General features: G+C 37.3%; 1 protein-coding gene across 3 annotated transcripts in view; it reads left to right on the top strand.

Moving 5' to 3' along the window:
* Positions 1-27,261, top strand: part of RFWD2 (ring finger and WD repeat domain 2) — a 230,128-nt gene that overhangs the window by 151,073 nt on the left and 51,794 nt on the right. For all 3 annotated transcript variants that reach the window (XM_018060630.1, XM_018060631.1, XM_018060629.1), the window contains 2 exons: positions 22,580-22,697; positions 25,612-25,736. In XM_018060630.1, coding sequence (XP_017916119.1) covers positions 22,580-22,697; positions 25,612-25,736 — 243 coding nt within the window. The remainder of the gene's footprint in view (positions 1-22,579; positions 22,698-25,611; positions 25,737-27,261) is intronic.

Below are 27,261 nucleotides of genomic sequence, written 5' to 3'. Positions count from 1 at the left end.
ATATCATTTGTGATGATGAATTCGACGTTGGGAACGGGCTGTACATTTTTAAAACATTGCTTTTGGAGTTATGATAATACATAATTAGTATGTGAACTCCCCAATTACTGATTGACTCGTGGTTGAAAGGGCACTGTGGATCCTACTTGGGTAATGATGCCTAATGGTAATTCTAAGCTTTTTGGATCTTATATTTCCATTTGATAACAATGAGTTCATCTCTGTCTTTGTGCTCATTATTTTGCTCTTTCACCTTTTAACATAATATAAAAATATGGTTTTGGGGGGCATTGATTGGTTGGTTAGATTTTTTTTTTTTTTTCTAGAACTTAGAGCATGAAAAATTTCTTAAGGTGGACTGAATGTTTGCAAGTACTTCTTCTAAAATATTGAATTCTAGGTCATGGTCCCCTTGAAAAAAGTAGACTACAGAGTTTTAAACTATCTTTTTTGTATTAAATATTGAGAAAAAGGCTTTAAATTTTATTTTAAACCATTTAAAATCTGTTTTTAAGCCCTGAGATTTTCTGAAGCATTTGCCAGAGGAGAGAACAAAATTTTTGGCATAAGGGTAAAGGCATTTATTAGTTGTCTTTTTACTAGATTACTACATGGTGTTTTCTTATTGCGTAGAAAAAGGAAAACTATTTTTTCTCCAATTCATCCTCTCTAAAGCCAGTTTGGGGAGAAGGCAATGGCACCCCACTCCAGTACTCTTGCCTGGAAAATCCCATGGATGGAGAAGCCTGGTAGGCTGCAGTCCATGGGGTCACTAAGAGTCGGACACGACCGAGTGACTTCACTTTCACTTTTCACTTTTATGCATTGGAGCAGGAAATGGCAGCCCACTCTAGTATTCTTGCCTGGAGAATCCCAGGGACGGGGGAGCATGGTGGGCTGCCATCTCTGGGGTCACACCGAGTCAGACACGACTGAAGCGACTTAGCAGCAGCAAAGCCAGTTTGAGAGAGCACTGTTACACTAAAGTAAATAGAACTCCTAATAGTCTGTGGTTTTAATAGAATGGTAGACATGCTTGCTTACTACTAACTTGAAGCATTTTGCAAATTTTAAAGCTGTAATTTTGGTAACAGGTGGGAAATTTGGGTACTCCTGAGTAATACTCTTTAAAGTTGTGTCGCCCCCACCCCAAGAAATTACTGGTATTAATGTAAGTCAAAGGTAAAATTCATATTATTCTGATTCAAGAGTGATATTTATACTCATAAACATATTCACAGGGAAAGAGTAATGTTTCTAGAACAGATAGCAATTCTGAAATATTCTAGTTAAACTGTGTTTTCAACAGACTTTTCAGTTTTGGTTGCTGTAAACAATTTGTTACTGTCAGCAAACTAAACACTTCACACATATAAACATGCACCATTTGTTTCCTCATTTTCAGTATTTTCTAATTTTTGTAATTTGGACAAAATAACAAAAAGGTTATTTTTTGCTTTTGAAGGCTAAGAGTCTGTGTTTTATTTTATATAGTGGTTGCCAGTGGGACTGTCTTTTCCTTCACATTTAAATAAATCAAGTGTCTGAATATTTACTTAATGAATCTTAATTAGCATCACAGCATTCATAAACATGTGTTTCAGTTATTTATACTATGTCAAGGACATTTTGTTTTCAAGTTTCTAAGTAATTTCTGTGAATGCAAATGGAAGTGGCATGCATTAACACCAATATTCAAGAAACAAACTGTTATTTTGTTATAAAATCTACCTTTGATAGTCTAGAATTTAAGAGCAATTTTGAGGCACCTAGTAAATCTTTCACCTCTTTATATCTGTCTTGCCTTCCAGCCTGTAAGTGGCATTTAGCTAGGTTTTTATTAAAAATAGACTTCATAAGAAATTTTATATTCACATTAAATGCAGAAATATTTTAAAGTCAGGCATTTATTATTCAGCTGTTACTAATATAATGCACATGATCATTCATTTTTTGAAACTAATTGAGCAATCACTGCAAACACTGAGAAGTATGAAATGTTTGGTGGATAAATTTGGCTGCAGCAAAATTAAAAACTTCTGTTTACCAAATAATACCTAAAAACATAATTTCTTTACAAGTTATTAATTGGGAGAAGATATTTAGAACACATATAAGTGATAAAATCTTCATGTCTATATTACATGAAAAACTCTTACAAATAAATAGTGAAATAAAAATATATCCTACAGCTTTGCTTCTCAAAGCATAAACATTAGCATCACCTAGGAGCTTGTAAAAAATTGCAAATTCTAACACCCTGACCAACACCTACTGAATAGAGTTTCCGGAGGTAGACCCCAGCAACCAGCTTTTTTAATAGGCTCCCCTTATAATTCTTACCCACTCTGAAGTTTGAGAAACCTCACCCTAGGGAAACATGTATTTAATGAATATACATAGTTGTATTGTTTGCATATTCACATTGTGGAACATTTTCAGCAGTGAAAATGAAGGAACTGCATCTCCATGAAATGATGTGGATGAATAACAAGCATAAATGTGAATGAAAGAGTGTCAGAAAAACACAGTGAAATTCTATTTATGAGCATGCAAAACAGACTACACTGTTTAGGAATATGTACATTGACATAGGAATATGTGAGCAGACCATTAAAAAAGGGGTTCAGTTCAGTCGCTCAGTTGTGTCTGACTCTTTGCAACCCCATGGACTGCAGCACTCCAGGCTTCCCTGTCCATCACCAACTCCCAAAACTTACTCAAACTCATGTGCATTGAATTGGTGATACCATTCCAACCATCGCATCCTCTGTTATCCCCTTTTCCTCCTGCCTTCAGTTTTCCCCAGCATCAGGGTCTTTTCAAATGAGTCAGTTCTTCACATCAGGTGGCCAAAGTATTGCAGTTTCAACTTCAGCATCAGTCCTTCCAATGAATAGTAAGGACTGACTTCCTTTAGGATGGACTGGTTGGATCTCCTTGTTGTTCACGGGACTCTCAAGAGTCTTCTCCAACACCGCAGTTCAAAAGCATCATTCTTCGGCACTCAGCTTTCTTTACAGTTCAATTCTCACATCCATCCATGACTACTGGAAAAACCATAGCTTTCACTAGATGGACTTTGGTTGGCAAAGTAATGGCTCTGCTTTTTAATATGCTGTCTAGGTTTGTCATAGCTTTTCTTCCAAGGAGCAAGTGTCTTTTAATTTCATGGCCACAGTCACTATCTGCAGTGATTTTACAGCCCGCTGAAATGAAGTTTCTCACTGTTTCCATTATTTCCCCATCTGTGAAGTGATGGGACCAGATGCCGTGATCTTAGTTTTCTTAATCTTGAGTTTTAAGCCAACTTTTCCACTCTTCCCTTGCACTTTCATTCAGAGGCTCTTTAATTCTGCCATAAGGGTGGTATCATCTGCATATCGGAGGTTATTGATATTTCTCCTGGCAGTCTTGATTTCAGCTTGTGCTTCATCCAGCCTGGCATATCGCATGATGTACTCTGCATATAAGTTAAATTAGCAGGGTGACAATATACAGCCTTGACATATTCCTTTCCCGATTTGGACCCAGTCTGTTGTTCCATGTCTGGTTCTAACTATTGCTTCTTGACCAGCATACAGATTTCTCAGGAGGCAGGTAAGGTGGTCTGGTATTCCCATCTCTTGAAGAATTTTCCATAGCTTGTTGTGATCCACACAGTCAAAGGCGTTGGCATAGTCCATAAAGCAGAAATAGATGTTTTTCTGGAACTCTCTTGCTTCTTCAATGATCCAGCAGATGTTGGCAATTTGATCTGTGGTTCCTCTGCCTTTTCTAAACCCAGCTTGAACATCTGGAACTTCATGGTTCAGATACTGTTGAAGCCTGGCTTGGAGAATTTTGAGCATTACTTTGCTAGCATGTGAGATGAGTGCAATTGTGCCATAGTTTGAACATTCTTTGGCATTGCCATTCATTGGGATTGGAATGAAAACGGACCTTTTCCAGTCCTGTGGCCACTGCTGAATTTTCCAAATTTGTTGGCATATTGAGTGCAGCACTTTCACAGCATCATCTTTCAGGATTTGAAATAGCTCAACTGGAATTCCATCAGCTCCACTAGCTTTGTTGGTAGTGATGCTTCCTAAGGCCCACTTGACTTCGCATTCTGAGATATCTGGTTCTAGGTGAGTGATCACAGCATCGTGGTTATCTGGGTCATGAAGATCTTTTTCGTATAGTTCTTCTGTGTATTTTTGCCACCTCTTAATATCTTATGCTTCTGTTAGGTCCATACCATTTCTGTCATTAATTGTGCCCATCTATGCATGAAACATTCCCTTAGTATCTCTAATTTTCTTGAAGAGGTCTCTAGCCTTTCCCGTTCTATTGTTTTCATCTAATTCTTTGCATTGATCGTGTAGGAAGGCTTTCTTATCTCTCCTTGCTGTTCTTTGGAACTCTGCATTCAAATAGATGTATCTTTCCTTTTCTCCTTTGCCTTTAGCTTCTCCTCTTTTCTCAACTATTTGTAAGGCCTTGTCAGACAACCGTTTTCCCTTTTTACATTTCTTTTTCTTAGGGATTGTCTTAATCACTGCCTCCTATACAAAGTCATGAACCTCCATCCATAGTTCTTCAGGCACTCTGTCTATTAGATTGAATCCCTTGAATCTATTGTCACTTCCACTGTATAATCGTAAGGGATTTGATTTAGGTCATTCCTGAATGGTCTAGTGGTTTTCCCTACTTTCTTCAGTTTAAGTCTGAATTTGGCAATAAGGAGTTCATGATCTGAGCCAGTCAGCTCCCAGTCTTGTTTTTACTAGCTGTATAGATCCTCCCCACCTTTGGCTGCAAAGAATATAATCAATCTGATTTCAGTATTGACCATCTGGTGATGTCCATGTGTAGAGTCTTCTCTTGTGTTGTTGGAAGAGCATGCTTGCTATCATGACCAGTGTGTTCTCTTGGTAAAACTCTAGCCTTTGACCTGCTTTGTTTTGTATTTCACAGCCAAATTTACCTGTTACTCCAGGTATCTCTTGACTAGAAAGACCTGGTTCAATCCCTGGGTCAGAAAAATACCCTGGAGAAGGGAATGGCAGCCCACTCCAATATTCTTACCTGGAGAATCCCATGGATAGAGGAGCCTTGCAGACTGTAGTCCATGGAGTCACAAGAGTCAGACAGGACTTAGTGACTAAACCACCATTAAAGACATGATCATTTATGTTTAAGGGAATTGTTAGAATAAGCTTAATGCAAGAATGGGGCTTCCCAGGTGGCTCAATGGTAAACAGTCTGTCTGCCAAGAAGGAGACACAGGTTTCATCCCTGGGTTGGGCAGATCCCCTGGAGAAGGAAGTAGCAACTCACTTCAGGAATCTTGCCTGGGAAATCCCACGCACAAAGGAGCCTGATGGGCTACAGTTCATGGAGTCGCAAAGGGTCAGAAACAACTTAGTGACTAAACAGCAACAGTTCCAGATTAAATATGAGTATCATTGTTTATTCAAATATTCACTCAATAAGAAAAGATTTTCACATCCTGTTACTTGTGATTTACTTAATGGGTTCCAGAAAGTTTGTTTTCCTGAAGTTTTTTTTTTTTTTTAAGTTATTTCTGAATAGGGCTTACTGTTGCAGATTATTGTAACTCTGTCAGATGAAGTACTTTAAATATTTTTGAAAATATTTATGTTAAAAATTGAAATCATTTTTCTGAACTTGAACATTTATTTGGTGTTTTCACATTTTGTTTGTAAGGTTAGTTTTTTTAGATATATTAAATATAGTAGAGTGATGAATCATGTAATTTACATATTATTTCTTTAGTGGGAAGATTTGGATAAGTATTGGAGAAGAGGCTATATTATAGAAGACTGCTCTAGACAATCTAAAATTTAGCTACTAGAAGTTTCATTAGACAGAGACCATGGTTAACATATTATCTTAAAGGACATAATTGAATTACATAAAATGTGATTGTTCTTTCTTCCCCCTAGAGATCTTAGTTTAAAACATATATAGATTGCCATGTCAGTATTACAAGCCATGAGCTCAAAAGTTTCACTAAGCTAGCTTTCTTTCTGTTTAGTGATTATTATTTCATCTTTTTGTGACCATTCAACATATGAATGTGTAGTGCTTGTACCTCTTAATCTTTCAAGTGTTATTTCTTCCTCTAGTGGTTCTGAATTACTCTTAAGCTGTATAAACTGTGTTTTAAACTCTACAAATTTTACTTTAACAACAGAGCCAATTTAATTGGCCTCTTTAAATATTAAGCTATTGTTAATGCTGAAAGATTTGTTTCAGATTTTAATATTTATATTAAGTTGCATTATTGGTTTTAGTTCTTTACTCCTCTGTGTACTTATGTGCTTTGATATGAAACAGTTTTTTCCCACTGTCAGAACCAACCCCACCCTGACTTTGAACTTGGCCATGAGATTTGCTTTGGCTCCAGTTATGTTAGATATAAAATTGACGAAAAGTTTGAAATCACTTTCCCAGTTGGGCTTGCTTACTTTTGCCCCTTTGCCATCACCAGGAAAAGAACATGATCCAGCCAGCTGCTGGTCCCAGTGAGAGGAGGAAAGCCACTTGGAGTGGCACTGATTTGCCCCAGCCAAATCATTCAACCTTCAGCCTCACAAAGAAGTGCTACTGAAATTAGCCAACACTAAGCTGTCTTTCAGATCTGTGGAAATAAATGATGGCTCTAAGCTACTAAATTTTAGAATAGTTTATTATACCGCAATTTTGTGGTAATGACTAATTAATGCCCTGTTCTCAGAAATTTTATGATACTGAGTGAATAAAGGCTGTATAATTATCAAGGCTCTAATCATCTATTTATGAAAGAATTGCTATTTATTGAGTGTCAATGTATGTTAGCTAATTATATTACCTTCACTGGCTTCCCCCTGTGTGAAATCACAGAGAAAATTTTACATGAAAATACTCTACTACCTTTGTGCGTATACTTTATAATCTTCACATGTAAAAATGCATACTTACATACGTGACATGGAATCTGCAGCAAAGTTCTCCAAACTGAAGTAAGAAAACCCTGATGGAACACTGGAAGTATTCAGGGTTTGTGTAGAAGGTATTCAGGATGTATGTAGATCCTCAAAGTTCTTATATAAGTTGATGTGCCTGGCAGTGAAGCCTGAGATACTGTGCCAGTGCCTCCTTGTCTTCTTCAGCTTTTATAAAAGCTTTTTTCTGTTTTACAGAAGAAAGGAACGCTCATTATTATGAGTCTTATGATGATACATTTTGCCAGGTTGTAAAAACCTCAGGATTATCTAACAAAGGACTCTTTCTTCTAAATGTTGTTACTGAGTAATTTGCTGTCATCCTTTGTCTTAAAAATATTTCTGTTGAGAGTGAAACATTGTGTTAGAAAAAGTGTATTTTGTACTTTGTTTTAGTTCTTTTACTTTAGATATTTCTTGAAACAGTGAAAGTGTGTGAGGTTTTTTTTATTGTTTTTCTTTAAAGGACTTCTTTCTTGAGTTTTGTCAAAAAGTATATACATTGTTCCTTATTTTCAAGTTCCATGGGAGTAAATCAAAGATGCCATTAGCACCAAGTATTGATGTAGATCTTCTTACTTCAGTTGGATAATAAACAGATACAATTAATACTGGTCAGTGGTACATTATCTGCAATTTGAAAATCTTGAAAGTTCTGAATACCAAAAATTCATTTCATTTGATGGCATGATTAGATATCTGCTTATCTTTATATATCCCACTTTGTGTAGTTGTTCACAAATTTTCCAGTAGAAATATGAATATTTGATGTAGAGTGCAGACACAACCCTTATTTGGAGTGTTTCATATTTCCTTTCAAAAAGTGAAAAGTTTAGAATTATGAAGCTTATCTGTCCCAAGTGCTTGGAATAAGGTTTTGTGTTTCTGCACATTGGTTTGATGATGTTAAAATCATTTTATTACTTTACAAAAATTGTGATTTGTAAAATACTCTCAGTTACTAGGTGACAAGGTAGATGATTCTAGTTCCTCGTGTAAAATAAAAAATTAAGGCACAGTCCAATCAAGATGTCAAATCATTAAAAATATTTTTAATAATAGATGACTATGTAATCTGGGGCACAGACATGGGATTTTAAAAACTGAATGACATTACTATGACATTTTCCATTTTTTATGGCTGTATCTGTATAAATACATAAATGAAACTATAGGAATAAAATTAAAACCAACAATAAGAATGGCATTCTAAGAGCAGGTAAACCCATTTGTAGTCACCGGGACAGAAAGCAGAGGGAGAGGCTGGGCTACGGCCCTCTTACGAAGGCATGCATTTCTAATAAAATATTGTGTGCTGTGTGCTTAGTCGCTCAGTCGTGCGGAATTCTTTTGTGAACCCAAGGACTGTAGCCCATGAGGCTCCTCGGTCCATGGAATTTTCCAGGCAAGAAAACGAGCAGGGTGACATTTCCCACTCCTGGGGATCTTTCCAAGCCAGGGATCAAGCCCACGTGTCTCGCGTTGCCTGCGTTAGCAGGTGGTTTCTGACCACTGTACCACCTGCGAAGCCCTAATAAAGTGCTACTTTCATTTAATAATTATCGAAATTTATTGTTCTTTATCAGTTGTTTACTGATTAATAGTAATTCAAGTGGAAAAAATGTCTTACCATTAGAGCATTTTGGTCACAGAAAATTAATGTTTGTATTGTGTACATTTTTCTTTTTCAAAGGAGAGAATGCTAAGTAAGACTGTCTAAAAAGACAGTATAAAATCAATTGGGTACATTTTATTTTGCAAGGGAAATGAAACAAAATTCAAAGAAAAGATTACATAAAGTTTTCCATTATTAAATAATAATTTATGTATACTTTTAATGGGTAGTATTCAACATCAAACTATTGTGATGTTTAGATTTCATTCAGTTCAGTTCAGTAGCTCAGTCATGTCTGACTCTTTGCGACCCCATGAATTGCAGCACGCCAGGCCTCCCTGTCCATCACCAACTCCCGGAGTTCACTCAGACTCGCGTCCATTGAGTCGGTGATGCCCTCCAGCCATCTCGTCCTCTGTCGTCCCCTTCTCCTCCTGCCCCCAACCCCTCCCGGCATCAGAGTCTTTTCCAATGAGTCAACTCTTCTCATGAGGTGGCCAAAGTACTGGAGTTTCAGCTTTAGCATCATTCCTTCCAAAGAAATCCTAGGGTTGATCTCCTTCAGAATGGACTGGTTGGATCTCCTTGCAGTCCAAGGGATCCTCAAGAGTCTTCTCCAACACCACAGTTCAAAAGCATCAATTCTTCGGTGCTCAGCTTTCTTCACAGTCCAACTCTCGCATCCATACATGACCACTGGAAAAACCATAGCCTTGACTAGGCAGACTTTTGTTGGCAAAGTAATGTCTTTGCTTTTGAATATGCTGTCTAGGTTGGTCATAAGTTTTCTCCCAAGGAGTAAGCGTCTTTTAATTTCATGGCTGCAGTCACCATCTGCGGTGATTTTGGAGCCCAAAAAAATAAAGTCTGACACTGTTTCCACTGTTTCCCCATCTATTTCCCATGAAGTGATGGGACCAGATGCCATGATCTTCGTTTTCTGAATGTTGAGCTTTAGGCCAACTTTTTCACTCTCCGCTTTCACTTTCATCAAGAGGCTTTTGAGTTCCTCTTCACTTTCTGCCATAAGGGTGGTGTCATCTGCATATCTGAGGTTATTGATATTTCTCCCGGCAATCTTGATTCCAGCTTGTGCTTCTTCCAACCCAGCGTTTCTCATGATGTACTCTGCATATAAGTTAAATAAGCAGGATGACAATATGTAGCTTTGACATACTCCTTTTCCTATTTGGAACCAGTCTGTTGTTCCATGTCTAGTTCTAACTGTTTCTTCCTGACCTGAATATAGGTTTAGATATACTTAATTCATATTTTAAAATGTTATTATTTAAATATGTTGTAAACAGCAGCTCTTGAAAATTTATGATGAAAAATTTCAGACATTGATTTTAAAATTTATGAGGCTGTGGTTTTTCAGTATTCATTTAGAAAACAAATAGAAGTCTACTTGGTTAGTTAATTTGGGGACAGATGTAGGTAGATAGTTGTAGTCAGCAGAGAATCAATGAGTAGCTATTACTCATAGCTATTACCTGTCAAAAAACAGTTGCTAAATGCTTTAAAATTGTTAGATTAAAAAGTGAAATGAAAGTCTCAGTTGTGTCCATCTCTTTGTGACCCCATGCATTGTAGTCCACCAGGCTCCTCACTCCGTGGAATTCTCCTGGCAAGAATCTTCCCAACCCAAGGATCAAACCCAGGTCTCCTGCATTGCATACAGATTCTTTCCTCTCTGAGCCACTAGGGAAGCTAACTAATTGTTCGGTTAGTCTTTAAATGAGCTATCACAGAACGTTAAATGAAAAAAAATTTGTAGTTGTTAAGAAATATGTATTTTTATGATATAAATGAAGGAGTTTTAGTAAGATGTGAGTGTTTTCATAAGCTCACAGCTGAGTGTGGAAAGAACACTCTGCCATTATAGAGCTGTCTGTGGTTGCAGTTCAGAAGCGGAGAAAATCGCTCCTTGCCCGTGTGCTGCCTCTTGCTTGCTCATGGTCTCTGGTGCTCTCTCTCAGCTCCCCTTCCTTCTTTTCCTTCCTTTTCTCTCCCTCTCTTTTGTTTCCTGGTCTCCCTCCTCTGTCTTCTTCCCCTCCATCTTTCCCTTTTCCGTTCTGCCCTTCTTCCCTGATCTTTCGGTCTGTGATTCTCCCTTCCCCTCGCCTCCCTTGCCAGCCTACTCCCTTTCTTCTGTCGGTCCCCTAGTCCTTCTCCCCTGCGTCCTGTTCCTCTTCCTTCCCCCGTTTCCTCTGGTCTTCTGTGTTAGGCTGCCTCTACCGTGGCTCCCAAGCCCATGCTGAGTCTCTTCCCCATAGTTCTACATACACATTTCCTGATGCCTTTTCATTGCCACCAGTTCATTCTTCAATTCTTGTTATCTCTTTGTTTCACAGTTCTTCTGCCATGCCAGAAAAATTGAGTAAATGCCTTTTTCAGATTACTAATCAAGCAAAAATCTGAGGTTTTGCTGACAAAATAATAAATTAGTTGTCTTCTATCCGCTTAGAATTGACTTCCCTATATTTATCCTTTTCATGAGTCATTTTATCAGACTTTATTTCTAACTGGGTATATAGTGATACTGATGTCACAGAGACAACTGATTGTGAGACCAAGGTTGCCAGTATACTAAATTATATTAAATTTTTATTAAATATATTAAATTTTTCTACATATTAAAATTTTCTAGCCGAGATACTTAATAGATGCTACTGCAAAGTGAATAAGGAAAGACTGAGCTGTTCCTCTGGCAGGCTGGTGTGAGTGAGAAGAAACAGTACACTAGGCCAAGTCAGTGTAGTTTTCTTACAAGTATGCAAGAATGTGTGCTCTGTAGATGTGATGAGGAAATATTGTCAAAACATAGCACTTTGGCTTAGTGTGTAGAAAGCTACCAGAAAATGTTACCTTCATCTTAAAAGCAAAAAACACTGTATGAGAAACCAAATTATAACTTTTCCTGATCCCCTCAGAGAGCTGAGGTCACAAGGCAGGGGAACACTCATTTGTAAAATAACTTTGTATTTGTTGCCATCTATAAAATACAAAAATAATTAATAAAATTCAGGAAATCACAGAAAGGTAGACAAGTAAATAAGTTTTATAATATGTTGTAAAAAATACTATTAAAATAGTGTTTTTAAAAATCTGAAATATATCAATCTTTTTAAAAAGCTGAAGCATTATTCATGTCTGGGCCCTATTATAGACCTACTGAATTAGACTCTTAAGAGAGGAGACCAAGCATTTGCATTTCAGAATTGCTCCTCAGATCATTTTCATGTGTACCCCTCTGACTTCTCCTGGGACAGGAATAACTATTCTTGCTAAAATTATTTACAGGTTCCTCAGTTGGTGAAACAAGAATATGGAAATGCAGATAAAGACTAAATAATGAAGATATTTTATATGTCATAGTAAGAAAGCTTTGTTTGTTTGATGAACCTCATTGCATTAAAATATTGTCTCTGTTTTAATAGCATTTAGCAAAACATAAGGACCAAATCTGTCTAGTAAAAGAGAAAAAACAAACTGTTTTTTTCTTATGAACTGTTATTATTTCTTATGAACTATTATTATTGAGATAATACGATTCATTTTGTCTTTTTAAAAATAGCGTGAAAGTGAAGTCGCTCAGTGGTGTCCGACTCTTTGCGATCCCATGGACTATAGCCTAGCAGGCTCCTCCCGCAAGGTCATTAAATAGATTGAACTCCAAATCTGCATTATCTTTTATAGTCAAATTCTCCATTTTGGATTAGTTTTTCTTGCATGGAATTTACCATATTACTAATATAGAAAGATATTTAATATAGAAATATACCTTATGTTAATAAAAATACTCTGGATTGGATGAAAGTGCCTCTGGAAGTGGAGGGACAGTGTGAAATACACCAGAAAAGTAGTTACCTGACATGCATAACATGCAGGCTTCTCAGTCTTGGGGGCTTCCCGACGGCTTGGTGATAGAGAATCCTGCAAGGCAGGAGATGGGAATTCAGTCCCTGGGTCAGGAAGATCACCTGGCCAAGGAAAAGGCTCTGCTCCAGTACTCTTGCCTAATAAATCACATGGACAGAGGAGCTACAGTCCCAAGGGTGGCAAAGAGTAGGACACAGCTGAGCCCTCATACACGCAGTCTTTTATTTTGAAACTTGCTTCATAGTTTTACCAATATAAGCAATAAGGTTCTCAAGAGAGAGTTCTGGTTCTAACAGTGTGATAGACTAGATAAACTGAAAATCCTCGGTCAATGAACATTTAAATTTTAGCTAAACACTACTTTAGATAAAATATATAAAATACTCTTTTAGATACATAGCTTATGGAGTATTGAAATAGTGAAGGGTCACAAACAAAGCAGAATATAAAAACCGGAGAATTAGACATGTGAGCCGAAGTTCTGTTCCCTGCTGGTGATGAGAAGTCACTGGCCTCAGTAATCCAGGGATCTGGATGTTGAAGAGTTAGTGGGGAGGGAACAGATGGTGTGGACTTTGGAAGTGTGTACCTAGAGTGTTGTAATTGCCTATCTGCAAGGTGACAGTTCTAGAAACTTTGTCTTAGCCTGGCCTCTGAGTGGTGGAGAGGAATTGACTCCCTGAGAATTCTAACCACTGCCTTCATGGTATGGGATACTGCTTCTTCCTACTCCACCACAGAGAAATAAACAAAAGAAGAGAATTAAATCAAGAATTGAATAAAATGTAAGGAATGAAATCCTGTGAGCAAAGAGATTCATAAATGTGGGTAAATCTTAGCTAGTATTGAGTATATAAAACAACAATAATAGGAAAATAAGACTAGTTTGGGGTTTTTTTAAAGGTGGAAGTAAAAATTTGGACAATTAAAATGTAACCCAGGTTTTGGAGGAGTATTCATGAAAAAGAAACAGTGTTAGGTTTTTATATAATCTGTGTAACAGTATTAATTAACTTTGTCCTTAAAGTCATGCCTGCATTCTCAAATTTTAAATCATTAAAGAATAGAAGTAGAAACTCTACTTTCAAACCTACAGTAAGAGAGAAAACTCAGTTTGTATTAAAAATAACTCTACAAGGCAGGAAATGAAGAACCACAGAAAAAGCCAGGATAAAAGAAGTAAAAAACTAAATAATGATGAGAATTAATCCAAACATTTAACTAACCTGATCACAGTAAATTTAAACAGATTGAATTTACCATTTGAAAAACCAAATCCCCTGATTGGGTCATTTTATTAAAAATTTAAAAATGATCAGCTAAATGCTATATGTATAAGAACCCTGTCTAGGCTTTTTTGGTTCTTTCCTACTATCACTAATTTAGACAACTATTTTCTAGATATTTGAAATAAATATTTGAAATAAATTTATTTACAATCTTTACTTGTCCACATGGTTTATTTTTACTTTGGCTTTATTGCCTTTCTAGTAATGAAAATAGTTTAAAGTATCCCCAGTGTTTATTAGTTATTACTCAAGCATTGTTTACATTGATTCCTTAAAGCAAAAGTGTTTGAAAAGAGATTGAAGTAAAGCAGATCAGTGAAGACTGAAGCAAATTCATTCTCAAAGAATAAACACATATTTTTGCAGGTGTTTATTTGGCTGTGTGTAAACTTAGCAATCTAGGAAACAGATTACTAGTCCATTTTATTTCTCTTGTGGCAGTGCTGATTTTGTATTTCTAAAGCCATTAAGATTTGCAGGGCATTGCCTCTGAATTTAGATTTATGATTGAATAATTTTATAAAAATTTAATTTTAAAAAAAGTCACCTACTAAGTTGAAGAGGAAAATGGATCCTTGAATTTTCCTGGTGATTAACACACAGTTTATTGCACAGAAACTGATTCCAAAGCAGGGAAACTGTGAAACCAGGAAACTTTGCTAGCATTTTATGCTTATTTAGTATCTTATAAGCCACTGAATATTCTAGATTGTGTGTTATGCCATATTATAGTAGTATAATAATAAAACTATATATTCCACAAGTAATTTGTTGTGTATACTTTCAAATGAATTCAAATGACAGAAACAAATTTTAAAACTTTTCTATATTTGATACAGATTTTTTTGTTTTCCAATGATAAAACTTAAACAGTGTTATCATTGTTTAGCCACTAATATCTATGCATAGAACATTGTCCTAGAACATTGTCTATGCATTGTCTATGCACAGAACTGGGTCCTATTCAGTTCAGTTCAGTTCAGTTCAGTTCAGTCGCTCAGTCGTGTCTGACTTTTTGCGACCCCATGAATCGCAGCACACCAGGCCTCCCTGTACGTCACCACCTCCCAGAGTTCACTCAGACTCATGTCCATCGAGTCCATGATGCCATCCAGCCATCTCATCCTCGGTCGTCCCCTTCTCCTCCTGCCCCCAATCCCTCCCAGCATCAGAGTCTTTTCCAATGAGTCAACTCTTCTCATGAGGTGGCCAAAGTACTGGAGTTTCAGCTTTAGCATCATTCCTTCCAAAGAAATCCCAGGGTTGATCTCCTTCAGAATGGACTGGTTGGATCTCCTTGCAGTCCAAGGGACTCTCAAGAGTCTTAGTGAGTATGAAAATTTAAACACTATTTTCCCTGTTGCCAGTCTGAGAAACACTTTTAGGGGAAAGAGTTTAAGGAAAACACATTTCTTCCACCAGAGGTAATTAAAACCAACAGATCATGTTGTGTTGTTCAGTTGCTCGTTCCTGTCCGACTCTTTGCAGCCCCATGGACTCCAGGGTGCTAGGGTCCTGCCCTACACTATCTCCTGGTGTTTGCTCAGACTCACATCCATTGAGTCAGTGATGCCATCCAACCATCTCTTCCTCTGTCACCACCTTCTCCTACCCTCAATCTTTCCCAGCACTGGAGTCTTTTCCAGTGAGTTAGCTCTTCACATCAAAGATGTGGCCAAAATACTGGAGCTTCAGCTTCAGTACCAGTTCTTTCAATGAATATTTAGGGTTGATTTCCTTTAGGATGAACTGGTTTGATCTTCTTGCAGTCAAGGGACTCTCAAGAGTTTTCTCCAGCACCACAATTTGAAAGCATCAATTCTTTGGTTCTCAGCCTTCTTTATGGTCCAACTGTCACATCTGTACATGAGTACCGGGAAAAGTGTAGTTTTGACTATAGAGACCTTTGTCAGCAAAGTGATATCTCTGTCTAGGTTTGTCATAGCTTTCCTTCCAAGGAGCAAGCATCTTTTAATTTCATGGTTACAGTCACTGTCCACAGTGATTTTGAAGCCCAAGTCATAGTCATAGTAATGATTTGTTAAGTTTTTATTTGCCCATAAATTTTGGAATTAACATATAAAATTCATTAATATACTTTCTCCCTAGCATAGAAAGAGATAAATTTGGGAAAAAATAAATGACTTTATTCATAGTAATCAGTAATACAGTTGCTATATTTCAAATTCTATCCTTTAGATTTCTCAAGAGTTGGCAGGTAGGAAGAAAGCCAAATGTAGGGAGAGAAGAGGCTGAAAAAAGGGCTCCTTGCTCCTCCTTGGGTTCTAGCCAAAGCAGCTCTTAATTCAATCTGTTTTGTATTCTGGTGTTCTAACAAGTTAGGTCGGGGAAGACTTTATGATAAATGTTTCTGGTACTTTCTCTTAACTGAGATTTTTGTTTTTGTTTTTAATTTGGGAAAGTATACACAAGTGAGATGCTGAGATTTCTGGGTCTTTTTAAACTTTTTTTGGTGTGTGTGTAGTTTTAGGTTCACAGCAATATTGAGAGGGAGATACAGAGAATTCCCCTGTGCCTTCTGTCCCTACTCATGTATAATCTCCCATTATCAACATCTCTCTCCAGAGTGCTATCTCTGTTACAATTGATGAACATATATTGATGCATCATAGTCATGAGTTCAGTTGTGGTGTTAATATTCTATGGATTTGGACATATGCACTCATCATAATGGGCTTCTCAGGTGGCCCTAGTGCTAAAGAACCCACCTGCCAGCACAGGAGACAGTAGAGATGTAGCTTCAATCTACGTCTGGGTAGGTCTGGAAGGGCCCCTGGAGGAGGACATGGCAACTCACTCCAGTGTTCTTGCCTAGAAAATCCAGTGGACAGAGAAGCCTGGTGGGCTATAATCAAGGGGTCACAGAGAGTCGGACACTACTGAAGGTAGTGTTGCATGCCTTTCATCATGATAGTATCATGCAGAGTATGTTCTCTGCTGTAAAAATCCTTTGTGCTCTACCTGGAACTTGATGGAGCTTCTGACAAAATTATGGAGAACTCCTATGACTGTATTCTTCTGGAATTTTTAACTCTCAGACTTGTCCACACTGTGTGCGATTTCTTTTGATGCTGCCGTGTCTACAGAAACATCTGCCATTTTATACTCAAGTCTCCACACTACTTTTCTCATTCCCACTACTGAAAAATCTTTTTGCAGTACACAATGACATAACCTTTACTTACACCCTAATATCCTTTACATATTATACCCTGTTTTGCTTATTAGCCTGAGAATGAAGTATTATTTCACTATACTGTAGTATGCTGTTTTATAGAATCTTATTTTCAGCTCATAAAATAACCTGAGAAATTAAAGACTTATTTTACTAAACCTTTTTTTGGTTTTGAATTATTTACTGCAAAAGAAAAGTTTAATCTTTTTTACCAATAAATTTAACATAAACATAGCAAGTGAAGCCAGAATTTTTTTTCTTCTATTTTTACTCTAGCATATGCCAAACAAACTACAGCTATACATTTGTACTTCCATAGTATAAGCTGAATGCTGTCATTTGAGGTGATCACTTAATGTAATTACAATGATAAACATAAAGTAGAATGTGGAAATACTCTTCTATATAAGCAACAGAAATACTGGCAAATTTATAAAAATGAGCCATCATTATGGTTATGGAAGCTTTGAAAACCAGCAACGTTGTTGTCAACACTGGGGCCAAAACTAGTTTTGGAACTTCTCAAGAATCCTCATTTCCAGGTCATTGTCACTATTTGACCTGACTTACAACTCACTAGAGAAAGCTCCATTGGCAAGATGTTGTTTCTGTTTGACCTGATTCAGAGTCTCCATGGGAGAAGACCTGGACCCCAGGGTGTTGCTGAAAACAATCAAATGTAGTACCACAACTATTGAAGGCTGTGATGCCAGGTGGGACAAACAGGAGCCCTGTCAAAAATCTGAAAGGAAGATCTGGGCAAAGGGCCACAACTTTCTGAAAAATCTCTCCTGTTCCTGGGCTGAGAATGTGTTTTGCATGTCCAGGCCAGTGTTCTCTCTCAGAAAAACTGCAGAGAGATCTAGTCTCTTACCTCTGGCTGACCATAAGGCTCTATATAAGCTAGAAGTCAAAGGTAAGACAGATGTGTAAGTTGCCTGAGTTTTGAAAGCACGCCCTGCTACACACAGAGATCCCCTTGGCAAAGGGTAGAAGACACTGAACCAAACCGTTTAAGGAAATCTCGTGACTTCTAAGTGACCCAGTAGCAGCCTTTACTCTGCTAGATTAAAAAAAAAAGACAACAGAACTGATCAAAGACTTCAGTGATTCTATACAGCAGGAATTACAGACTATAGAATTTAGTTCTGGAAAAGTCACTGAACAAATAAATAACACCATCCACAAAAGCCCAGCCACAATAAACCTGGGAGAGAGAAGGTAGGAACTGATTCTGGAATTGTCACATTTTGCTATCTGAAATGTCTAGGGTTTTTTGTTTGTTTGTTTGTTTGTTTTCATTTTTAATTTTGTATTGAGGTATAGCTGATTAACAATGTTGTGATAGTGTCAAGTAAACAGCAAAGGGACTCAGCCAACAACATTGTTGTTGTTCAATTGCTAAGTCGTGTCCAACTCTTTGTGACCCCATGGACTGCAGCACATCAGGTTTCCCTGTCCGTCACTATCTTCTGGAGTTTGCTCAAATTCATATCCTTTGAGTCAGTGATGTTATCTAACCATCTCATCCTCTGCCACACCCTTCTCCTTTTGCCTTCAATCTTTCCCAGCTTCAGATTCTTTTCCAGTGAGTCGACTCTTCACATCAGGTGGCTAAGGTATTAGCACTTCAGCATCAGTCCTTCCAATGAATATTCTGGGTTGGTTTCCATTAGGATTGATTGATTTGATCTCCTTGCAGTCTAAGGGTCTCTCAAGTGTCTTCTCCAGCACCACAGTTAGAAAACATCAGTTCTTTGGTGCTCAGCCTTCTTTATGGTCTAACTCTCACATCCATATCTGACTACTGGAAAAACCATAGCTTTGACTATGCAGACCTCTGTTGGCAGTGATGTCTCTACTTTTTAATATACTGTCTGGTTTTGTCATAGCCTTCCTTCCAGTGAGCAAGTGTCTTTTAATTTCATGGCTGCCATCATCATTCACAGTGAAGCCATAATCCCCCCAGGTTCCCTCCCATCCAGGCTGCCTCATAGCATTGAGCAGAGTCCCCTGTGCTGTTCAGTAGGTCCTTGTTACTCATTTTAAATATAGCAGTGTATCCATGTCCATCCCAAACTCCCTAACTATCCCATCTCCGGGTTATTCCCCTCAGCAATCTTAAGTCTCTAAGTCTATGAGTCTGTTTTATAAGTAAGTTCATTTGTATCCTTTTTCTTTTAGATTCCACATATAAAGGATGTCACAGAATCTTTCTCCATCTCTGTCTGATTTGGACTTCACTCAGTATGACAGTCTCTAGGGCCATTCATGTTGCTGCAGCTGGCATTATTTCATTCTCTTTAATGGCTTGAGTAATATTCGATTATATATTTGTACCACATCTTCTTTATCCATTTCTCTGAAATATCTAGTTTTTGACAAAAAAGTTTATGATATACACCAAGAAGCAAGAAAAATTCAGTCGATAAAAACTATCCCATATGTTGGGCTTACTAGATAGAGACTAGTCAGCTTTTATAGATAATATTCAATGAATTAAACCATAATTAAGGAATTAAGGGGAAATATGATAAATATATCTTTTCAAATAGTATTAAAAATAGAAGTAAAAAACCAATCAGAACTCTGTAGTTGAAAAGTATAGTAACTGAAAACAAAAAATAACTGGAGGGACTCATGAGCAAATTTGAGCTGGCAAAAGAATCAGTGAACTCAAAAGGCAGATCAGTAGTGATTATTCAGTCTAAGTAATAGGGAGAAAAAAGAATGAAGAGAAAAATGAATGAAGCTTCAGAAACCTGTGAGACACTATCAAACATACCAGTACATACAGTACAGACTCACAGAAGGTAAGGTGAGAGAGAAAGAGCCAGGAAAAATTTGAGGAAAGAATAGCCTAGATCTTTCCCAGTTGCTTAATAAACATTACTTTACACGTCCAGGACACTCAGTGAACTCAAAGATAAACTCAAAATGGAAAAGACCAGGAACTACCAAAACAATTTTGAGAAGGAATAAGGTTTGAGGACTTTTTCTTCCCTATTTCAGATTTATAACATTCTAGTTATTAAGACAGAGAAGGAAATGGCAACCCACTCCGGTGTTCTTGCCTGGAGAATCCCAGGAACGGGGGAGCCTGGTGAGCTGTCGTCTCTGGGGTCGCACAGAGTCGGACACGACTGAAGCGACTTAGCAGCAGTTATTAAGACATTGGTGTACCAGCAGAAGAGTAGATATGTATGGATCAATTGATTAAGAATTAAGAATCCAAAAATAAATCCTTATATATAGTCCATTCATTTTCAGTAAAGGTGCCAAGCAATTCATTGGGGAAAAAGTAGTCTGTCTCAAATGATACTGGGACAACTGGATTCATATCCATCCACATGCAAAAAGATTTACTAAGGCCTTTTCTTCACACCATACACAGAAATTAACTTAAAATTGATCACAGACTTTAAGAACCCAAACAATAAAACTTAGAAAAAAAAATAGAAAAATCTTTAAGAACTTGGATTAGTCAGTTTTTCTATTTACAATACCGAGTGTTCTATAAAAAAAGATAAATTGAACCTTATAAAGTTAAAAACTTACAAAGTACAAAAACTTCTGTACTTATCTAAAAAGATAAGCAACAGAATGGTTGAAAATATTTGCAAAACACATTTCCAGTGTGTATCCAAAAGTTTCAAAGAACTCAATAATGGGATTGGAACCATCATGTATTGTTGGTGGAGTGCGAAATGATATCCTGTACCTTTTGTGAGTTTCTCAGAGTTAAACGCAAGATTGTAACATGATACAGTATTTGCACTTTTCAGGTATTTGCCTAAGACCTAAATAAATATCCATTCAAAGATTTGAATGTGAGTGTTTAATAGCAACATTATTTACAATAAATTCAAAAAACTTGAAACGAATATACATAAACTGGTGAGTGGGTGGACAAAATATGGTATTTCCACACCAGAAATAGTATTAAGAGTTCCAAAACACTGGAAACTTTTTAATGTATCCTTATATTCTGATGGCTTTAGAAAAGTAATGTAAACATTTTGGGCTTCAAGTTAAACAAAATGCAGTACAATTTTGCTTCCCACATTTGCTTTTTAAAATATACTTTCTTGAGACACATTTTCCATATGGTGAAAATCTACTCACTGCAAGTATATGATTCAGTGATTTTTACTAACTTTATCCAGTGGTGCAAGCATCATCATAAATCAGTTTTAGAACATTTTCTTCATTCCAATAAGACCCCTCACGCATATTTACCACCCTCCTGTGGTCATGTATGGATGTGAGAGTTGGACCCTTCTCCAGGGGATCTTCCCAGCCCAGGGATCGAACCCTGGTCTTCCACATTGTAGGCAGACACTTTACCATCTGAGCCACCAGGGAAGCCCGTATATCCACACAATGGATACTATTTAGCAACAGAAAAGAATGAACTGCTAACACATTTAAACATGTGAATGGACTGTAGAAACATTAGGTAAAGAAGCCATCCATACATAAAAGTTACTTATATTATGATTTCATTTGTATAAAAGTTTTCAGAAAAGGCAAATATATAGAGGTAAAATATTGCAGTTGCCTAGGGTCAGTTCAGTTCAGTTGCTCAGTCGTGTCCGTCTCTTTGCAACCCCATGAATCGCAGCACGCCAGGCCTCCCTGTTCATCACCATTTCCCGGAGTTCACTCAGACTCACATCCATCGAGTCAGTGATGCCACCCAGCCATCTCATCCTCGGTCGTCCCCTTCCCCTACAGCCCCCAATCCCTCCCAGCATCAGAGTCTTTTCCAATGAGTCAACTCTTCGCATGAGGTGGCCAAAGTACTGGGGTTTCAGCTTTAGCATCATTCCTTCCAAAGAAATCCCAGGGCTGATCTCCTTCAGAATGGACTGGTTGGATCTCCTTGCAGTCCAAGGGGCTCTCAAGAGTCTTCTCCAACATCATAGTTCAAAAGCATCAATTCTTCGGCGCTCAGCTTTCTTCACAGTCCAACTCCCACATCCATACATGACCACAGGAGGGTGGTAAATATGCGTGAGGGGTCTTATTGGAATGAAGAAAATGTTCTAAAACTGATTTATGATGATGCTTGCACCACTGGATAAAGTTAGTAAAAATCACTGAATCATATACTTGCAGTGAGTAGATTTTCACCATATGGAAAATGTGTCTCAAGAAAGTATATTTTAAAAAGCAAATGTGGGAAGCAAAATTGTACTGCATTTTGTTTAACTTGAAGCCCAAAATGTTTACATTACTTTTCTAAAGCCATCAGAATATAAGGATACATTAAAAAGTTTCCAGTGTTTTAGAACTCTTAATACTATTTCTGGGGCCAGGATCTCGAGAAATATCAGTGGAACTCCTTTTCAGACTCACATTGGCTGTGTGTATACACTGTTTTATACTAACCATATTCTCCTAGCTGCAAAACAAAGCTTACTGTATTTGCTTATCTTTGAAAATGAGTCGTTACCCTTAGTTTTCTGAGTATTATAGGTTGGATATTGTTTCTGAAACATTTGATAAAAAAAACCCTCAAACCAGTTAAACTTAGCTTTGCTTTCCATTTCCTCATTTACTGCATTTTTTTCTTTTTCTTTTCTGTTTGTTTTTCCTCTAGATCACTGTGTTCACTACTATGATCTTCGTAACACTAAACAGCCAATCATGGTATTCAAAGGACACCGAAAAGCCGTCTCTTATGCAAAGTTTGTGAGTGGTGAGGAAATCGTCTCTGCGTGAGTATTACTCTTTTCAGAAATTGAGTTTAACATGTCATCATGTACTGGTCTGTAATGTCACCATGGGTTTTGTGAAGAGTAACACTGTGGTATAGGCACTTTTTCTTACAATAGTAGAATTTTCTAACGTTTAATTAAAACACGTGTATTTTAGTCTGTATTGCTCTCTTTTATATGTTCTTTGTGAAGAAAATCCAGATGATGCTTTATTTTTTAAAGTTGCCCCCTTAAACATTTGAACTTCAGATTGAATTTCAGCCCCTGCTCCTTAAAAACAGAGAAACAACAGTTGATACAATATAAGAATGAGAAGTGTTTCATTTACTAAAGAGCACTAATATGTTTTTATATATTATCTGTATTGTAGTACAGTAGTATAATTTTGGGTTTAAAGCAATATTTGATTGACTTTTATGATTCCATGTTACTTGATCTCCCTATGATTTCAGTGAGTTTTAAATATATTTTGAAGAGAACTTTTTAAATATGACTGCTTATACCTGACAAATACTAAGAAGCCTTCTGAACTAGAGAGCCATAAATAAGCTTTTAGTTATCTCTTATTTTGTTGAAGGTAAAAAAGGTGTCAACCAGAAAAGTACACCTCGGTTGCTAAAATACTGTTGATTAAGCTTTTCTACTAACAGGGACAGTCCCTTCTGTTATCCATTTTATCGTTCTCTTTATTTTATACTACCCTAGTGAAAGCCCATTCTTAGTCTCCTTTTTTCATATATATTTCTTCTCAAACTTAATCATACATTGTTTTCTTTCTTTCACATAGTTTCTAATATATCCTAGGAGATTATTAACACCAGGGCCTTATACTTGGGATCTCCTACCACATCTGTCTCCATACTGGTTGCTCTAGATAAGAACTTGGTAATTTGAGTTGATTTAACAAGGTAATTTGATTGCTATTTAAAAAGAAAAGAAAAAAGGGGAAAAAGAAAATGAGAGCTGAATTTCTAAGGGGAGTTAACATGGAAAATTGGTTCACAAATGTATATTAAAAGTGATGACCAGTCAAAAAGTCTCTCTTCTTTAGGAGTAATACTGGGCAGTAAATAATGAAAACTTTATTCAGATTCAAATATGAATGATATATTATATGGCAAAAATATTTTCTCTTAAATTCAGACTTATAAGTATTGAATCAGTTTGTTTGATTTCGACTAGTTGAAGTAAGAAGTGAAGTATTAGTTGCTCAGTCATGTGCAACTCTTTGCGACCCGATGGGCTACAGCTACAGCCCTCTGTCCATCGGATTTTCCAGGCAAAAGAGAATACTGGAGTGGGTAGCCATTTCCTTCTCCAAGGGATCTCTCCTACCCGGGGACTGAACCCAGTTCTCCACATTGCAGGCAGATTGGCAGATTCTTTACTGTCTGAGCCACCAGGGAAGCCAGGAAGTTGAAGTATATGTATGCTTAACTGTATAAATTCGAAATCTTAGTTGACCTTTTTTAATGTAGATTTGTGGTATATATATTCACCAGTCTTTTTTCCTTTTTGGTGTTTATAAATCATGATGATTTTCCTCTTGAACATATTTGGTGTTTAGAAGTATGTGAGACGAGTTTACCCAAAAGTATATTTGGAAATATGAAAAAAGTAATATTAAAACAATCCTATGCATACATGTTGCTGCAACCTCTGAATTCTTTGACTATATGCACACACAACACACACACACATAAAGGAATTATCAATGTAATATTGTTGAGCAGAAAAAAAAAAATGTAAAACAACATAAATGTCAGAAATTCCCTGGCGGTCCAGTGGTTATAGCTCTGCGCTTCCACTGCCAGGGCCCAGGTTCGATTGCTGGTCAGGAAACGAAGATTATCGCAAGCTGCATGGCATGGCCAGAAAACCGCAAAACCAAAAAACAACATAAATGTCTGAGAATAAATGCTATGTTGAAAAATAATGAGACGCAATAGAATTTTGGAAGTTTGGAATGTGGCCTTTGGAATAAGAGTTTGAGTCTTGGTTCTACTATTTACTAGCAGTGGTACCTTAAAAATATTCTTAACCTTCTATATCTGTTTCCTCACCTCTGAAATGGAACTGAGAATACTACTTATACGTTGTGATTCTTTGAATACAATACTGTATGTCAAACATTTAGCATAGTGCCCTATTCTGTGACTGTTAGAGAAAAGATGATTTATTGTATAGTCATTAATAGAGAAATGTGTTTATTTCACATCAAATGTAAACCAAATTGTTGAATGAAGAAGTACTTTACAAAATAATGTGCTGTATGATTCAATTTTTATAATAAAAAATCAGAAGTATTGAGTATTTTATTCAAATGCTCAGACTGTCTGCATGATAGGATTAGCATTGATTTTTATATTCAATTATTTTTTGATTAATAGCTGCATTTGCATATTAGCAAGGTAAACTGTATAGACCAAACATTCATAGTATTCCTTGCCTGTAAAAATAGTTTATATTTAATATACTAATATAATTGAACAGTTAAAAAAATAAATCAACTGAAATTGGGAGCACAACTCCCAATAGAGGTTTCTTATTGTTTGATGGTGGTCGTATGGTGGTATTGATGGCTAATGGTTATACTTCCTATGTGCCCAGGGACTATTGAAAGCATTTAAATAAATTAATTTTTTTTCAATCTCTTCTAGGATTCGTCTAATCATGTAAAATAGGAATCATTATATTTCATATTTAACTGATGAAAAAATTGAAGCCAAAGAGGTTGTATTAACTTTCCTAAGGTCAAAAGCAAATAATAGCATACTGAGCATTCTGACTCAGACAGTCTGGCTCCAGAGTCTGCATTCCCTACCAGCAAACTGGATTGCCTCCGATTAGAAGTAGTGATGAGTTTCATGTCATGAAATCTTAGAGGTGTTCTAACTTTTTGTGTTTCTCTCAGTTCAACAGACAGCCAGCTAAAGCTGTGGAATGTAGGGAAGCCATACTGCCTACGCTCCTTCAAGGGTCATATCAATGAAAAAAACTTTGTAGGCCTTGCTTCCAACGGAGATTATATAGCTTGTGGTAAGTGAAACTACTTTCTCCTGGAACTTTTAAGTAGGTATCTTTCACCAAAATTGCATTCAGTAGAATAGACGACATACCAATTCAGGAAATGATCTGTATATTCAGAAGGTAGCATGCTGAATTTTCTTTGGATTAGAAAAAGCATTAGTCCTCTCCTTTACTGAGCCCAAGCCCCAACAATGTGAAACAGCATAAAATTGTTAACTGTATTATGAGAAGACATTTCTGCTGATATCTTAATTTTAGAGACAGCTGTGTCTTAAGTCTGATGTTCATTTCCCCCTATATAATGTTCAAGCTGGTTTTAGAAAAGGCAGAGGAACCAGAGATCAAATTGCCAACATCCGCTGGATCATGGAAAAAGCAAGAGGGTTCCAGAAAGACATCTATTTCTGCTTCATTGACTATGCCAAAGCCTTTGACTGTGTGGATCACAATAAACTGTGGAAAATTCTTCAAGAGATGGGAATACCAGAACACCTGACCTGCCTCTTGAGAAATCTGTATGCAGGTCAGAAAGCAACAGTTAGAACTGGACATAGAACAACAGATTGGTTCCAAATAGGAAAAGGAGTACGTCAAGGCTGTATATTGTCACCCTGCTTATAAGCAGAGTACATCATGAGAAACGCTGGACTGGAAGAAACACAAGCTGGAATCAAGATTGCCGGGACAAATATCAATAACCTCAGATATGCAGATGACACCACCCTTATGGCAGAAAGTGAAGAGGAGCTAAAAAGCCTCTTGATGAAAGTGAAAGAGGAGAGTGAAGAAGTTGGCCTAAAGCTCAACATTCAGAAAATGAAGATCATGGCATCCGGTCCCATCACTTCATGGGAAATAGATGGGGAAACAGTGGAAACAGTGTCAGACTTTATTTTGGGGGGCTCCAGAATCACTGCAGATGGTGACTGCAGCCATGAAATTAAAAGACGCTTACTCCTTGGAAGAAAACTTATGACCAACCTAGATAGCATATTCAAAAGCAAAGACATTACTTTGCTGACTAAGGGCCGTCTAGTCAAGGCTATGGTTTATCCTGTGGTCATGTATGGATGTGAGAGTTGGACTGTGAAGAAGGCTGAGCGCCGAAGAATTGATGCTTTTGAACTGTGGTGTTGGAGAAGACTCTTGAGAGTCCCTTGGACTGCAAGGAGATCCAGCCAGTCCATTCTGAAGGAGATCAACCCTGGGATTTCTTTGGAAGGAATGATGCTAAAGCTGAAACTCCAGTACTTTGGCCACCTCATGTGAAGAGTTGACTCATTGGAAAAGACTCTGATGCTGGGAGGGATTGGGGGCAGGAGGAGAAGGGGATGACCGAGGATGAGATGGCTGGATGGCATCACTGACTCGATGGACGTGAGTCTGAGTGAACTCCGGGAGATGGTGATGAACAGGGAGGCCTGGCGTGCTGCGATTCATGGGGTCACAGAGTCAGACATGACTGAAAGACTGAGCAACTGAACTGAACTGAATGTTCCCTTCAATAAACAGTCTGTTTGGGTAGTCTCAATCT

The sequence above is a fragment of the Capra hircus genome, chromosome 16, assembly GCF_001704415.2.
Source record: "Capra hircus breed San Clemente chromosome 16, ASM170441v1, whole genome shotgun sequence".
Lineage (NCBI taxonomy): Eukaryota > Metazoa > Chordata > Mammalia > Artiodactyla > Bovidae > Capra > Capra hircus.
This window is presented reverse-complemented; position numbering and strand designations above follow the sequence as displayed.